This window comes from Orbicella faveolata, unplaced genomic scaffold (genome assembly GCF_042242905.1).
Source record: "Orbicella faveolata isolate gen_17 unplaced genomic scaffold, um_ofav_v1 contig_37, whole genome shotgun sequence".
NCBI lineage: Eukaryota > Metazoa > Cnidaria > Anthozoa > Scleractinia > Merulinidae > Orbicella > Orbicella faveolata.
Window position 1 is genome coordinate 2883969 of NW_028301566.1, and position 15865 is coordinate 2899833.

Below are 15865 nucleotides of genomic sequence, written 5' to 3' on the forward strand. Positions count from 1 at the left end.
CTTAAAACCTGCAATTTGTAACGTTTGAAAACCCAGGATTAAATGGGGCAGAGCTTGGACCATTACTGTAACCGAGAATGGATAATCCAGGGAGAGTTAGCAGGCAGTGTGGGAATGAAGTAACAAAACTAACGTAAAATGTTAACTGAGCAACGACGTTTCGGTGTCATCCTGGCACCATTTTCAAGTTAAAAAATATTTGTGCGAAAAGTAAATTAATTTATACCAATGGTAGAGGTGCGAAATTGAATAAATTAAGATTAAGATAGCTGTTCAATGTTCATGTTCATTCCAATGAGGTGTCAAACACTGGTAATGATACAGTTGGTGACCTGACTAACAACTTTAAGATCCTAAAGAAATGTCAGGGAAAGTTCGATTGCTTGATCCACGAAATGTTGTGGATTCGCAAGAAGAAACCGAGCCTTAACACACAGTCAGACTCCATTCGCGCAAAAGTATTTGTTTAGGCTTTGAACAGACACTGAACTCATTACCAGTGTTTGACACCTCATTGGAATGAACATGAACATTGAACAGCTATCTTAATCTTAATTTATTCAATTTCGCACCTCTACCATTGGTATAAATTAATTTACTTTTCGCACAAATATTTTTTAACTTGAAAATGGTGCCAGGATGACACCGAAACGTCGTTGCTCAGTTTTTTCGCTAATCTTTATCGTTAACTGTATTTCCAAATTTAATCTTATAAAAATGTTAACTATTAATATAAAGTACGAAGTTTGCTATTCGTCCCTGTTATAGTTATGTGTTTTAATTGGAACATTTGTTACAGTACTGTCCTAACAGTTACCTCATCTAGAACATACTACATGTATATATATTAAATGAACTAGTGTTATAATATTTATATTTGTAATGAGAAATTTAAAGATGTTGTTGTTGCTTTTGTTGTTAATTGGATGGTGTTATAACTATTGAACAACAAAAACAGAAAATACTGACCGCGGAAAATTTTTACTTACAACAGTAGAACGCTGTTAAGACCGGTTAGATCCGGTACTGACGTCAACAGGTTGTCGCTCAAAATGCTGCATGAACAAAAATTATGACAAAAAATATAAACAGCAACCCAAAGTTTTGTTTTCATAAGAAACTGATAAACACTGAGGCTTCACTTTTATTGCTGGGTCTATTAGTTGTATTATTATATGGCTTTGGCTTGTGGTCGATACAACGCGCGTTCTGATTGGCTAAGAAAGAGATCTGAGCGGTCATTATGCAGCCGTAATGCCGAAAGGCCGATTACGGATTATGCAAATTAGGAAGAGCCCGGCTCTGAAAATTCAAGCGCATTGAAACGATGAAAGCCGATTTAAAACAGCAAGAGAAAGTAAATTTAATCCGAGTAGCTAAAAGTTTAGAGATTTTTCCTTAACAAAATTTATATAGAAGTCGTTTTTGACTTACCAGCCGGAACCTTAGCGGGCACTGGTGAAAAACAATCAACGTTTACCGAGTCTGGTAAAGCTAAAATCGCTAAGTGAAAAACACCATCGGCAGATCTGTCATGCATCCTGAGCAGAACACCACGAAGAAACTTATAAATTATCATCTTAGTCACAATTATTACTGAAATATTGAACTCCACGACAGTTCTCATCAAATGGATTCCCTCGCTTTAGCACAAGCAGGTGTAAATCAGCTTCCAGGATCATCAAATATAAACAATCGGGCGGTTTCTGTCGGTAGCAGTGTTTCTGATAACTGCAGGTAGTTATAGACGTTCAGAAGCTTGAAAAGTTCATCCATAAATCCCAGAATGAAGAAGGCGAAGATATGTTGTCCAAAGCGAATGCGGAGATAGAGTTATTCTGAGCAGTACATTCTGAAGCATTAGGGTCCGGACGCACTGGACTGACAAAATTTGTTTGGCCCTTCCAAAAATCTCGACAAATTTTGTCTCTGCCAAATTTTTAATTTATCAAGCGTGGGCGCACTGAATCACAGCAAAATATTTGTTAACCACAAGTGTCAATCACAGGGAAATTAACACCATCGCTTGCGCGCTTTCAATTTGATTACATGTAGTCGTGAAACTTGCACTTGTACTTGTACTCGGGTGACTCGGGTGGACATACGAATGTACAAATTGAGCAGAGCTTGGTCCTGGAGATGCAGCTGGAACGTTAACGTAGACTTGGGAACCGTAATAGTTGTACTGTGCGAACGGATCGTCATGGAGCATACCGAGGTACGAATCTTCCATGTTCATCGTTGATTGCCGCGCAAATATAAATTTAATTTTGGCGGACTTCGGACTGAAATACTCCGACTAAAAATAGAGATCAAATTTTCTTGATTGACATTTTCCTTCAAATCATGGCGTGTAAATTGACAAATCTGTCAGATTTCACGCCTGACAAAAATTTGTCCTGCTCCGAGGCAGGACGACGGCGTCTTTGAAGTTTGGTAGGCCTTGACAAAATTTGGTAGATCTAAAAATCACCGGACGCACTTGTCTCAGGGAATTAATGACAGATTTTTTCGCAAAATGAACAAAAATTTGCCCAGTGCGTCCGGGCCCATAGTATTTTCTTTCACCGAAAGACCGTTGGTTTGGACTATTTTGAAGCACTTTCTGTCTTTTCTATATGCGTTGACGTTTCGCCACAAAAGTCGGAAGAACTCCCCCATCAAGTTGTGACACCACGATACTAAAATACCTTTTTGAGGCTGTGACAATCATTTTTCCCGTAAAGAAATGTGTTTTTCACCGAATACGTAAAGTTCACTGACTGTGTAGTTCTGCCCTGGGTTTGAGACCATGAATGAATCGGTAAACGCGCGCATCGCCGGATGTAAATTGACGACTTCCGTTCGAATAATTGTTTTCTTTTCTTTAATTCATGAGCCATATAATAAACAACTTAATAACCTCGACCGTTCGGTCGTTGCGGGAAAATCTCAAACCTCGACCTACCGTATTGACCGAGCGATAGCGAGGTCAATACGGCAAGGCCTCAGTTTGAGATTTTCCCGTAACGACCTCACTCTCGGTTATTAAGTATTAAGTAGTTAATAATTATGCAAAACAACACATGCACGAAACGGTTGAAGTAGCCTGCGAACAGGCTCCTGGTTGGGTTTTGTGCCAGCTAGCCGAGTGTGGTCTAGGGCGATCGGAGAGAGCCGAGAGTCGTCTGGAGACGAGGTGGAGCGCATGGAAACAGGCTCCCTGTTGAGCTTAGTGCAAGCTAGCCGAGTGTGGTCTAGGGCGAGCGGGGCGAGTCGAGAGCGGTCTGGTAACGAGGGGAGCGCATGGGAACAGGCTCCCGGTTGGGTTTAGTGCGAACTAGCCGAGTGTGGTCTAGGGCGAGCGGGGCAAGTCGCCAAACAGCTCACTTTGTTCGCAAATGTTTTTTTTTTTTCGTCCTCGCTGGGAGCCTGTTTGCAGGCTACGGCTGACGCTGTACTATTTCTCCGCTCCTGAAAACAATGAAACACAAATTCCACGTATTAAGTCAAAAACAATATGTACAGGTGTATGTATACATGGCATAATGGCTTTATTTGTGAAATGCGCTTAACGTTGTGCTACAGTAGAGAGTTAGGTACTTGATCAACCACCTGGTAACAATGATTAATCACTAAGGATGGCTGCCCAGTGTTATTAGCCCATTAAGGTTATTTCGGGTAGCCATGCACTCTTTTTATTTGAAACGTATATTTGTTCATTTAATTCTAGCTGAATGAATACCAATAATGTTGTTGTTGTTGTTGTTGTTGAGTACATTTCTATTCTTATTGATAGTTTTCAATCAACTATGCTAAAACTTACCATCGACTGAGATTGTTAAAGCGCGCAAATGTTCCATCAGCTATGTTCTCCAGCTTGTTCCCTTCCAGAAATCTGTTGTTGTGATTTAACAAGTACATCAAAGTACCGATGGAAAAATAAGTTTGAGCCTTTTTTCTCAAAACATTTCGACTGAAGTTTATTTACAAGTCTTATTTGGCAGAATTTTGATTTGGCTTTAGTAAATTAAGACACCATTTTCCTGTCATCAGGTAAAGATTGGTTTCGATGTGATTTCTACGATCGCTGCAATAGCTAGAATTGTTGAAATCGCCACAAAAATATTAGCTGTGGTCCCAATACGCACTTTTGTTCTAGTAGTCCGGCGGCATAACTCGAAATTTCAAGCAAATTGTGCACTTTCTGATACAAGCATAAGATTTAGTACACTGATATCAGTCACCAATTCGAACATTTTCAGGTCTACTGCCAAGTTGGGCGTCCACTGGTTTCCATGAAAACCAAAATTCATGAAATTCCTCTGTTTATCCTACTTTATCAGCAATTAAATACTTTCATTTCAGTGGTTCCAAATTGTGAACAAGTTCGTCATGTTTTAGCAGATGTCAACTTGCCGTTAACCACGCGTTGCCATGGAAACGACAAAATTACCACATGTGTTGAAAATCAAAAAAGCTTTTCGTCTCTTCGATAGGCCTGCGGGTCGTTAGACTATTATCTGCAATAAAACCTACAGATTTGTAGGCGTTTTTAATGAAATTTCCATATCACAATTAACTTAGTCGCGAATGAATTGGCCATCACACGCAGAAAGCAGGGTAGTAACGTGTTGACATAATCAATAAAATAGCTAGGTATTATAATAAATTCTAATTTATCATGGAAACGTCAAGTAAGCTATATTGTTGTAAAGATTAAGGGAAATATTGGGATTCTTTCTAAACCTCGTTATTATGTGAATTCAGATATTCTGGTTAAACTATATTATGCCTTAATATATTCCTTTTTAACCTATGGTTTAATTTCTTGGGGTAACACCTATTCATCAACTACCCAGCCTTTGTTTATTTTACAAAAGAGAGCAATGAGAGTGATGACTTTCTCTAAATTTCATGAGCATTCTAGTCCAATTTTCAAACACTTAAATATTGTTAAACTGCCTGACTTTGTCTTTCTTAATATTGCAGTCTTTATGTATAAATTTCACAAAAGACGTCTACCATCTGTGTTTGATACTTTCTTCACTCAAGTCAATAAAAAGGCATAACTATAATACAAGAAGGCTTCGAATATGTTCTATACTTTACCTAAAGTAAGAACAAATTATGGAATATTCGACATAAGATTTAAGTGCTCCAAAGTATGGAACTCAATTAGTGAAAATTTGAAAACCTTCTCTACTTCAAACTTCAAGGAATCGGTAAATTAAAGAGCGATCTAGTCAAAGATTATTAGTTACTCATATTCTGATTACCAGTTGTGTTGATTTCCAATTTACTGTAAATTACTCTTTTGCTAATTTCTGTCACCTTTCCAAGTCTTTCTTTTATAGCGTAATGTGGTTTCGTGATGCGTGACATAGCCATATATGGGACCTTCCATATTTGGAAGACCATGTACGTCGTAGAGTGAGGAAGTGTATCGAGAAGGAACGTACGGATTAAAAGAGTACAAAGATTTGAGTTATTCTGTCAGTTGTTCAGTCCTTGTCCGCCTGTCGAACCCGCGGGGAGTTACACTGGTGTCAGAAGTGGTGCTTTATTTTTTTTTTGGCGATTCAAAGATGAACGACGAGGGCGGAGAAATTGTTTTCAACACACAGGCCGAACACACACCAAGCGAAGCTGTCGCATCGGGAACACCACCGCCGGACAGTTCAGACACAAAAATGGACGCTATTATGGAGGCTCTGCAATCGATATCTAGCCAGAACAAAGGCATAGAACTTAAAATCGAGCAACAAGACCACAAGGCAGACCTAGAAGTACAGGAAATCTCCGAGCGCTTCGAAAACTTAGGAGCTCGTATAAACAACCAGGCAGCTCAAATGGAGTCTCAGCTCAAATTACATGGTGATAAACTTGCAGCGAAAATAAATGTTTTCGAGGAAGAATTCTCTAACACTGTGGCCACCTTAAACGCTAAGCACAGATCCTTCGAAGAAACCGTCAAAAAGAGACTCCAGGAAATACAAGAAAGGCTAGATTCGAAGCTAAATGTTGCATTACAAGCGCTCGACGGGAAATTGAAAGAAGCGCTCGACACAACGAAACCACCGCATGTTAAGGAGGAAACTTCGACTCCAATGAAGCTACAAGTGGCATCCCCCGCTAGTATCCTGACGCCCTTATCGTTTTCCGGCGTGGAGCCAGAACAAAAACGGCCGATCCAAAAGCCACCTTCATTCGACGGGAAATCACTATGGGAGCCTTACATCGCACAGTTTGAAATAGTGGCGGGAATGAATCAGTGGAACAATGAACAGAGAGGAAATTACCTGGCGACTAGCCTGAAAGGGTCTGCATTGACTGTCCTCGGAAATCTCGCAACAGAAACGAGACAGGACTACAAGGCATTAGTTGCGGCGCTCGAGAGTAGATTCGGAGCAGCACACCAGCAGGAACTTCACCGCACCAAGTTTAAGAGCAGACTAAGGCGTCGTGAGGAATCACTCCAAGAGCTTGCTGAACGTTTGGCAAGGCTAGCCTATCCTCTTGCTCCATAAGACATGAAGGACCTGCTGGCTAAAGAGCAGTTTATTGACGCCATCCTCGATGGGAATACCCGGCTGCGATTAAAACAGAGTAAGCCCCAGTCCCTCCAGGCTGCTCTTGAACTGGCCATGGAACTCGAGTCCTATCGACTTGCCTCTCGCCAAAGAGATCTTCATGTCCGCGAGATGAGCACCGCACCAATAGAAGAAGCCCCAACTGTGCCATTGGACGGCAAGAAGTCTCAACAAGAGGATGTACTAGCACAGGTTAAAGTGCTGCTTGAGGAAATAAGAGCCCCCAAAGGGAATATGCAATGTTATTCTGGAACCTGGATGAGGGATCAGCTGTGCTGGGCTTGTGGCAAAAGGGGACAACTTAGACGTGAATGTCAAAATTTCCGCCGGAGTAACCCAAGAGACATGCAGCCACGTAACTCCCAGCCTCCTTTAAACTAATCCAGGCCGGTCTCGATGGGGTAAGGCCGGCCAACCACCCAGATAATTTAACCCCACAAGTTGTGCTAATGACAGGAACATTGACCCACAAGGAGGAAAGCTTAACCGTAATCGGCCACATCGAAGGAGTACCGTGCCCCATGGTTGTTGACACTCGAGCAAACATTACGATTGTTCGACCCAATGTGCTTACCAAGCAGTTACGTAATAATGTAGAAGCCACGACCAGTGTCCTTAAAACTGCAATGGGAGAAATAGCTACGGTGCATGGAAAGCTACAGCTTAAGGTTAAAATTGGTGGTGCAGAGGTCTCACATGTAGCACTAGTTGCCGATATTTCAGACAAGTTTATACTTGGCCTTGACTTTCTTATGGCTCATGGTTGTTCTGTGGATACTGGAGTGGGCAGCCTACGCATTGGAGTAGAGGAAGTACCTCTGCATAAGCCATTGGCTTTCCAAGTAGCTCGCTGCCACCGGGTGGTAGCTATGGAAGATACCGTGATCTCTCCTCACAGTGCAATACTGGTACCCGCTAAAATTGTAAATGAGCCATATGATGAACCCTGGGGGACAGTAGGGCCATCGCCTACCACAATACTCCCGCCCGGTGTTATGGTCGGAAAAACACTAGTTGATGCTCAGCGTGATTACATTCCAGTGTGGATGGTCAACCTAACCAATAAGCCAAGACAGATTCCCTCTGGTAAAGAAGTGGCTACTTGTGAACCTGTAGAGAGCATTGTTTGCCCTAGCAGTGACCCCCACCGCCAACCTATTAGTCCGGATGAGGGCCTCCCGGAGCATCTCAAAGATCTCTACCTCAAGCGCTCAAGGGTTGACCGACGACCAACAGCATCAATTGTGCAACCTTTTGCTAGAATTCCAATACATCTTCTCTAGAGGACCTTATGATCTCGGCCGTACAGGGGTTACGAAACACAAAATCAATACCGGCGATGCTCCCCCTGTACGTCAACACCCTAGGAGGCTGCCATTTGCACAGCGGGAGGAGGCATTCAAAGCTGTTGAGGAGATGCATGCACAAGGCATAATCGAACCCTCTGCCAGCCCATGGGCTTCACCGGTGGTCCTAGTAAAAAAAAAAAGATGGTGGTACCAGATTTTGCGTCGACTACCGGAAATTAAACGAACTGACCAAGAAGGACTCGTATCCTTTACCGAGGGTAGACACAACTCTCGATGCTTTATCTGGTTCAAGCTGGTTCTCCACCCTAGACCTCAAAAGTGGGTACTGGCAAGTGGAGGTAGAAGAGCAGGACCGTGAGAAGACTGCCTTCACTGCAGGTAATGGGCTGTGGCAGTTCAACGTGATCGCTTTCGGTCTATGTAATGCACCCGCGACTTTTGAACGATTAATGGACAATATGCTTGGCGACCTGAGGTGTTTGGTCTATCTAGATGACATGATTGCACATGCAAAAACCTTTGAACTGGAGCTACAACGCTTGACACATATCTTCTCACGGCTAAGGGCAGCCAACCTGAAGTTGAACCCAAAGAAGTTTGAACTCTTTCGGCGCAGGGTCAAGTTCCTTGGCCATGTCGTACGCGAGGAAGGGGTTGCCACAGACCCTGAAAAAGTTCAGGTTGTCACAAAGTGGCCCTTGCCACAAGATGTCAAAGATGTTAGAAGCTTTCTTGGGCTATGCACTTACTACCGGCGATTTGTACCTCCTTTTGCTGACGTTGCCCGCCCTCTGGATAAACTGACTGAGAAAGGCCAACCGTTTATGTGGACAAAGGAATGTGATAGTTCGTTTCATCGCCTCAAGGAAGCCCGCGCATCCACTCCAGTATTGGCCTACCCTGAGAGCGAGGAGCCCATCATGTTAGACACAGATGCCAGTAATGTTGATATCGGTGCCGTTCTGTCCCAAGTCCACCAAGGGGACGAAAGAGTCATAGCTTATTACAGCCAGGCGCTAAGCAAACCAGAACGTAACTATTGCACAACCAGGCGTGAACTTTTGGCTATTGTCAAAGCGATTGATCATTTTAACCCCTACCTCTATGGGCGGAAGTTCACCATCAGAACCGACCACGCATCTTTCCAGTGCCTACTAAACTTCAAGAACCCAGAGGGTCAGATTGCATGATAGCTGGATAAGCTGCAGACCCATGATTTTTGTATCGTATACCGCACAGGGAGAAGCCACCAGAACGCTGATGTTTTGTCGCGTCGGCCATGCTTCAAAACCAACTGCAAGCATTGTCAGCACCAAGAGGAAAAAGATGGGGCAGAAAATGCGACCAGCATGCCAAATGATTGCGTGGTGAATTTTACACAAACCCAAGTGTCTGAAGGCCCTCGATGTCAATCTGCTAGCCCGGCGAGGGAGGGAAAGGAAGTAAAAGGCGTGGACTAACCTGAAGATGAACAGCTATCACCAGTACAGTTGCGAACCCACCAGATGAAAGATAAGACTATTTGTCACATCTTAAGGTGGAAGGAGGCTGGAAAACGCCCAGAGTGGGCAAGCATCGCCCATCTCGACTCCACCACTAAGGCTTACTGGGCCCAATGGGATTCGTTGGCTGTTAAGGAGGGAGAGCTGTATCATCGGTGGGAGTTAACCGAGCTTGGCAAGGTCACATGGCAGCTGGTACTACCAAAAGGGCTCCGCATCAGAGTGTTAAAGCAACTCCCTGATAACCCTGTAGGAGGTCACCTGGGGGTTTCCAAAACTCTGGTTTAAGTCCGTGAAAGATTCTACTGGATTCATTGCGGCCGTGACGTTGAAGAATGGTGTCAAAGGTGCGACCTCTGTGCGGCTAGAAAAGGCCCTAGGGTAAAGCAAAGATCTCCGCTGCAGTTGTACAATGTTGAGGAGCCCATGGAGCGTGTTGCCATTGATGTCCTGGGACCTCTGCCAGAAACCAATCAAGGTAACAAGTACATCCTCATTGCGATGGACTATTTTAGTAAATGGCCCGAAGCGTATGCACTCCCAAATTAGGAAGCGGTCACTTTCGCTGATGTCCTTGTGTCCCAGTTCTTTAGTCGGTTCGGTTTCCCTGGTGAGCTACATTCTGACCAAGGTCGAAATTTTGAATCGTCCGTGTTCCAGGAGGTATGCACCCTGCTCGGGATCCATAAGACCAGGACGACTGCCCTACACCCACAGTCTGACGGCATGGTGGAGCGCTACAACCGGACTATAGAAGCCCAACTCGCCACATTTGACCAGGATCACCAGAGAGACTGGGATCGACATCTACCCCTACTACTCATGTCTTACCTTTCAGCAGTGCATGAAACCACGAAGTTTACTCCGGCAATGCTCATGTTTGGACGAGAATTGCGTGTACCCTTGGACCTGTTAATTGGGCGCCCACAAGAAGAACCTGAGGATAGAGGCTATTCTGAGTATGTTGAGAGGTTGACAGAGTCTGTGCAAACTGTTCACAATTTTGCTCGTGTACATCAGCAGGAAAGTAGTCTGAGGATGAAGAGGCGGTACAACATGCGTATTGTCACATCTACCTTTGGAAGTGGGGAACTGGTGTGGCTTCACAATCCTGAAAGAAAGAAGGGCATCTCGCCAAAATTGAGCCGGCCATAGGAGGGGCCATACGTTGTTGTGGAACAGCTTAATGATGTTGTGTACAGGATTCAGCGGGGCCCTCGGAAAAAGCCTAATGTGGTACACAGAGACCGCCTTTGGAAGTACTCTGGGGTAGAACGCGCAGACTGGTTCCAGGGCCCAGTGCAAGAGAAAAGTGAGGATGTATCCAGCCGAACAACTACACAGCAGGAAAACCAGGAGGTCAACACTAAGGGAAGAGCACCCGTCAGACGTCCCAAGAGGATACAGAAGTTACCTCCCAGGTTCAGGAAGAAGAACTCCCAGGACAAAAAGGAGGCGCGTGACAGGGCACCGAGGCAGCAGCAGGACCAGGAGGGCCTCGGGCGATCCAGCAGGAAACAGAGAAATCCCCCTAGATACAGGGACTATGAAATGATCTGAACACTTAGTTAAGAGACAATGAACTGCTTCGTAATGAAGTTGATTTTAATGTAAGATTTCCAGTTACTGTTTGAAGTTTGCCATTATCCGGGACGGATAATGGTTGTTAGAGGGGGGCAGTGTAATGTGGTTTCGTGATGCGTGACATAGCCATATATGGGACCTTCCATATCTGGAAGACCATGTGCGTCGTAGAGTGAGGAAGTGTATCGAGAAGGAACGTACGGATTAAAAGAGTACAAAGATTTGAGTTATTTTGTCAGTTGTTCAGTCCTTGTCCGCCTGTCGAACCCGCGGGGAGTTACAATAGTTTAATACATAGCTGTTATTAGTTGCCATAACTACTGTGTGCTCTTCTTATATTAATGGTTTAGACTTCCTTCATAGCATAGAAATAGCGTTTTTCCTCTTCTTGTTTTTTCTTCTTGTGCATTTGTGCTTCAGTTCTCTTGCTTACCTGTCGTCGTCGTCGGCAGCCGTTCGTCTCGGAAGACGATGGTGTAGCGCTATGTCGATGCGGAGCATCGTCTCGAGTGGCTATAGAGTCCCACTCTGGAGTGGCAGTCTCTGTTGCAAATATTTAATGCTGCATGATGTTAACTGGATGCCTGGCTCCGCTAGCCCCTATGGTTATTCCAGGCAGCTAGTACTCTAACTTTTACTTTTAATATTTTCATTGAACATTTTAACTTTTTTTTTTAGCAAGACTGAGTACAAATAAAGATCGATTGATTGATCAATTGATTGACCCACAGTGGCTGCATCCGCCCTTCTCTACCGAGAGGCGTAGTTAGGTAGTGCTTCCTTCTCGATATGTGGCGCGCTTCAGTAGGGTGTTGGATCAGTGCGATAAGGGTGTCGAGAAAACTTATAGTGGTTGTCGACGACGTGTTGTTGTCGATTTTATCTACCACCTCTATAGTAAAAAAAGCCCATCTCCAGGCTAGGAGGGCGTATCGTGCCCATTTCTTTTAAGTGTTCATAACTGCATTCGTCAGATCTAATATATAGCAAGCCTAAACTGGTGCTCTTGGCTATCGACATGCTAGGACCATGCGGTCTGTCCACAATTTCTTTCTTAGGTATATTTGCATGCAGCATCACGCCTATGCATACTAATACAGGTATCTCCTGACTATTGACATGCCAAGTGCATTCTTTGGATTTATCAAAAATCGCACAATTCAAAAGCTCTGCGCCGGACCATAGGGAAACAGTTTATCGAGAAAAACTGAAAATTGAAGGGTGACTGATTTTACCCCAACTAAATCACCTTGGAGAAGTTGACCGTTACGCTATATGTGGACCGAAGGGCGAAACTGGAATCCCAAGGAAGCTAGCCAATAGATGCTAGTCGGTTAATGCGCTGATAACAGATCCAAAATTAGCTTCTGGGTTAGCACGTGACTTGCGGTACTGTCAAGCAATTTGTGTAAGGATTTTCGAGTTGTTTCACAATTTTTGATTTTCTACGAAAATAAAAATAGTGCAACATTTTTTTTTGTACTGGAAGACATGAACTGGATATAGACTTATGAAAGAAAATGTCATGTTATACGTCTAAGTAAAAGCAAACACATTTTACATACTTGCGTGAACGCTGAGTACTTACAAGTGCAAGAGTTGATCGGCAGGTCCTTCTAATGCACCCGGTTGTATATGGGACAATATATTGTGGGATAGATCACTATGAGCAAATAAATTAATAGGGACAAAACCAAAGTTGACTTTAAAATGTAGATTAAGATAAATACAAAGTTTACTTGAAAATGGGGACGGGGTATCGATTAAAACAAGAAAGTCTGTAGGGTACGCTCAGTTCGCTGTTGCAGTTTAAGTCTACCCTTTTCGTATCTTATTATTATGCCAACCGTTTGTATTTAGCCTGTACTAGATTCATTCCTGATGAAAGAGGTGTTCTAGGTACCTTTGGGGAAAAGGCATTCTAAGGTTGATGTACGTGAAAAGCGTTCTGCACGAGAGGCAAGACACAACACACTTATAGCAGGCAAGTCCCTTACTGCCCCTTCAGCCAGGATGTCTTAGTAGCCATCATACGACCCATATCATTCCGCGAATTAAGGATCGTCACTAATGAAATCTAGATTGATAGATTAACAAAGAAAGTGAATGGATTACTCACAGCCTCGTTAAATTGCGCATCGCACGGAAAGTTCCACTTTCTATGTGTTCAAGGTTGCACCCTTCCATGGATCTGATAATTGTAAGAAATAGAAAGGCTTTAACACAGCATAAAAGTAAGAACCAAGTACTGGCTTTTTGACGAGATCTTGAGATCGCAACCTGCTTGCGTGACAAATTCTGGAACTAGCAGTTGCAATAAACGTATGAATAATTTATTGTCATATATCGCCAAAAGAATCAAATCGGAGAAAAAGAGTATCCTGGGTATTAATATAATGTTAAGATAAAGCGACCGTGAGCACTGTATATTTTTCACTTGCCTTTGCAATTTAGTAAGCAAGGAGCTCTTGCTCTCAATATCTCAATGGCAACGGATCTGTAATCGGCCGTAAAAAAGGATCAAAATTTTGTTTATTGTGAACAGTCCAAATTTTTCGTGGTAATTTAGTCATCTCGTTTCAAAAAATATCAATTGATGACTTCTTGCTATCCTGTTTATTATATGACTGAGAAAATTACTTCAGAGATTAACTAAGAGGAGGCCAATTCATCGTTAGTTCTTAATTTGCACTTTATTAAAATTAACGCGTGCGCATGCGCAATTTTCCCAGTCATTAAAAAAATTACAGCTCGAGCAATTAAAGATTTTCACTATTTTTGAATATTTCAAACTGATTGCAACCGTTTAAAGGCTCCTGCAGTTTTGAGAAAATTTTGAAATACAAGTCGTAGAGTAAATCCTGCGAGGCCTTTTTGAACAACATTGCAAATTATTTAAGTTTTCTTTGACTCTCAATTCCTAAAAGAGAATTGATTACAAGAAAAACACCACCAAATATAGAAGATTTGCATGAAAGCCGCGGAGCTTCGGAGCATGTTAATGATAAGTAAGTAGTAAGTAAGTAAGTAAGTACTTTATTTAGACACATTTCACCAGTTAGCCTGGGGCTCGTTTAAATGTGAACGTGTATGCTAAAATTAAAATGTAAAATTTAAATATGTTATCTATTCAGTAAAAATAAAAAAACTAGACTATAAAATTTAAAATTTAAAAACTAGACTATAAAAATTTAAATATGTAAACTACTCGATGCAAAGATTACAACAACCATTGGAGGGGTGGCGAATGGTACCCAGAAAATCGCGGATCTCGGAAATTTTTGATCCGATCTCGAAATCTCGGAAGCTTTGTTGACGAGTCACGAAGTCTCGTTTTTCATGTGTTTCTTCCGGTCTCGGAGTCTCGAATTTTTTTCGCAAGGTCTCGGAGTCTCGGATTTGCTTTTTTAGCAGAGGTTCTCTGGGGAGGTATCGCGTTGAGCGAGCAGAGTCAGTGTTGCTGAGATTAAGCATGGCGTTTACGCCAACGGCGGCAAATACGGAACTTTTACATTTCTTTACTTTTGCTTCTCTTGTTATATTCCCTCAGCCCGCGCGCATGCTTATTTGATCAGGTTTCCGCTGACAATAACCATGCGCACGCTTTGATGCTGAAATCGCACGAAAACATGGTCGGTGGTCTGTATTTTTAGCCAATTAAGTCAAAGAATTCAAGTAACTCGATTTAGATTTTATAAGTGGCTAGCCTAAGGACGTGCTATTGTAGTCTGGAATATACCGGCGTGTCTAATACGGTGTATTCTAAGCTATTGTAGAATACCGTTTCGCAAAACAAACACAATATTTTACTGTAATGGTCTTTGTAATAAAGGAGCACTATGTCAACTGGAGAACTTCTGAAGGTCGTAGAAAATACAAATGTAGATATAACCTCTAAATAAGACGCCTTAAAGAAAACGACTAACTGCATGCTTACTTTAATTTGCGTTACTTACATTATGTAGTGTTCTTACCATGTGTTTGGTAATCCAACGTTTTGTTCTCCTCGTCCTTTGTGGTAAGTTACTTCACATTCGTGAGTTGTGCGCCGTGTCGCCTTCTAGAACAAGCTAAACACTTTACTTTCACAGCAGTTGACCTGCACCTCTTTAGAACCTCTATTTTGATTCGTTCTTGTCAATCTGCAACTCTTTTGTTCTTTGGGCAAGGGGTATTGTTTGTGTTGTTAACCTGTTGTTAATTTTTTTATTGTTTCGTTTGGCCAATTATAAAGAACCTTGTAAACGGTGCAGATCGCCCCTTTCACAGTGCCTCTGTCTACCCAACTTTACAAAAATGCTCAGTAGGGGTTAACATGCGTCGAACTCCTCGTCCTTGCATGTTAAGCCACTTGACACGTGAAGACTTTACTTTTATACCACATTTTACATGCAGCGAGCTTCCGTCAGCACATACACCTGTCGGTTGAACAAACGACGCAGTTTTTTCGCAGCGATTTCAGCTTATTTTCGTGGTGCTGCCTGCTCGTCTACAAAAGCTTACAAACACTAGTCAAACTTGTTTCAGTATTGAGCCTAGGTTTTTATCCATTTCGCGGTCGAAATTATCTTTTTACAAGGTTACTCACACAGGTGGCCTGTGCAAGTAAATAATTTGCCGGCGAATTTGTTCACGCCATGACAGCCATTATGATGCTTCATTAGTCTTTCATCGCGCGGTTAAAATACAAGTTAATATAGTTTTAGAGTAAAAGCCTTACAAACACACAAGCAAATGCATATGTAGACCTCCTTAATCGATGCTTACGAATAGCAAGAACTAGTCAAGATACATCTTTTTTCTGGAAACACGAGAATAATAAGCCCGGGCGTCTTCATGAATAATCATGTGTGAATAATTACAAAGTTAACAATTTACTTACATTTGCGTTTTCGCC

The 15865-nt window shown here is 42.6% G+C and overlaps 1 protein-coding gene across 1 annotated transcript in view; it reads right to left on the reverse strand.

Moving 5' to 3' along the window:
- Window positions 1-15865, reverse strand: part of LOC149101619 (uncharacterized) — a 41557-nt gene that overhangs the window by 14167 nt on the left and 11525 nt on the right. The window contains exons 7-10 of the mRNA XM_089275748.1: window positions 13088-13159; window positions 12557-12631; window positions 3806-3877; window positions 990-1055 (exon numbers count right to left, since the gene is read on the reverse strand). Of these exons, the coding sequence (XP_089131874.1) occupies window positions 990-1055; window positions 3806-3877; window positions 12557-12631; window positions 13088-13159 (285 nt within the window). The remainder of the gene's footprint in view (window positions 1-989; window positions 1056-3805; window positions 3878-12556; window positions 12632-13087; window positions 13160-15865) is intronic.